Source organism: Octopus bimaculoides, chromosome 30 (assembly GCF_001194135.2).
Source record: "Octopus bimaculoides isolate UCB-OBI-ISO-001 chromosome 30, ASM119413v2, whole genome shotgun sequence".
NCBI classification, from domain to species: domain Eukaryota; kingdom Metazoa; phylum Mollusca; class Cephalopoda; order Octopoda; family Octopodidae; genus Octopus; species Octopus bimaculoides.
Window position 1 is genome coordinate 5,476,784 of NC_069010.1, and position 1,053 is coordinate 5,477,836.

General features: G+C 43.9%; 1 protein-coding gene across 1 annotated transcript in view; it reads right to left on the minus strand.

The window, feature by feature from the left end:
• Positions 1-154: 154 nt before the first annotated feature.
• The window catches only part of LOC106875774 (uncharacterized), a gene marked incomplete at its 5' end in the record, with an annotated part of 22,311 nt that continues 21,412 nt past the window's right edge, over positions 155-1,053 (minus strand). The window contains one exon of the mRNA XM_052978100.1: positions 155-561. Coding sequence (XP_052834060.1) covers positions 391-561 — 171 coding nt within the window. The remainder of the gene's footprint in view (positions 562-1,053) is intronic.

A 1,053-nucleotide genomic window follows, 5' to 3' on the forward strand; every position in this document is an offset into this window, starting at 1 on the left:
AAAAAAAAAAAAAAAAAATCTATTTAAGTAGCTTGCTTACAAACCACATGGTTCCGGGTTCAGTCCCGCTGCGTGGCACCTTGGGCAAGTGTCTTCTACTATAGCCTCGGGCCGACCAAAGCCTTGTGAGTGGACAATAGCCCCGAGTTGACTGGAAACAAAGGACACATTAGATAATGTAGTCCTAGATACACTATGTCTGGATAAAAGACAGGATGGTCATAGCTGGAGCATCTTTGATCATAGGTTTGTCTGGATCAGGACTGACCTGGGGCTAAACTATAGCAACAAGGAAGGACACATTATATAATGTAGTCCTAGATACACTATGTCTGGATAAAAGACAGGATGGTCACAGCTGGGACATCTTGGATGATAGGTCTGCCTGGATCAGGACTGACCTGTGGCTAAACAACAACAACAACAACCAGAAAGGAGTACAAAAGAGAGAGGACTTACTCGTGCACATAAAGATGGCACAAAAATGGTCGGCATATCGAAGCCAGTTCTATTCAAGCCTGGCCTTTTACATAATTCTTGGACAATTTGCATCATGACCCGCTGAAAAGATAATAGAAATATACATCATTATATACATCATTATATATAGACAAACACATGCACTATATATACACAGACACATATATATGTAGCGGCTTCATTTAGGTATAGAGTACATTCGAACCTGAATCGGCAATTTTCCCATAATATTTTTCAACAGCACATAGGCGTAGGAGTGGCTGTGTGGTAAGTAGCTTGCTTACCAACCACATGGTTCCGGGTTCAGTCCCACTGCGTGGCACCTCGGACAAGTGTCTTCTACTATAGCCTCGGGCAGGCCAAAGCCTTGTGAGTGGATTTGGTAGACAGAAACTGTAAGAAGCCCATCGTATATATGTATAGGCGCAGGAGTGGCTGTGTGGTAAGTAGCTTGCTTACGAACTGCATGGTTCCGGGTTCAGTCCCACTGTGTGGCACCTCGAACAAGTGTCTTCTACTATAGCCTCGGGCAGACCAAAGCCTTGTGAGTGGATTTGGTAGACAGAAACTGTA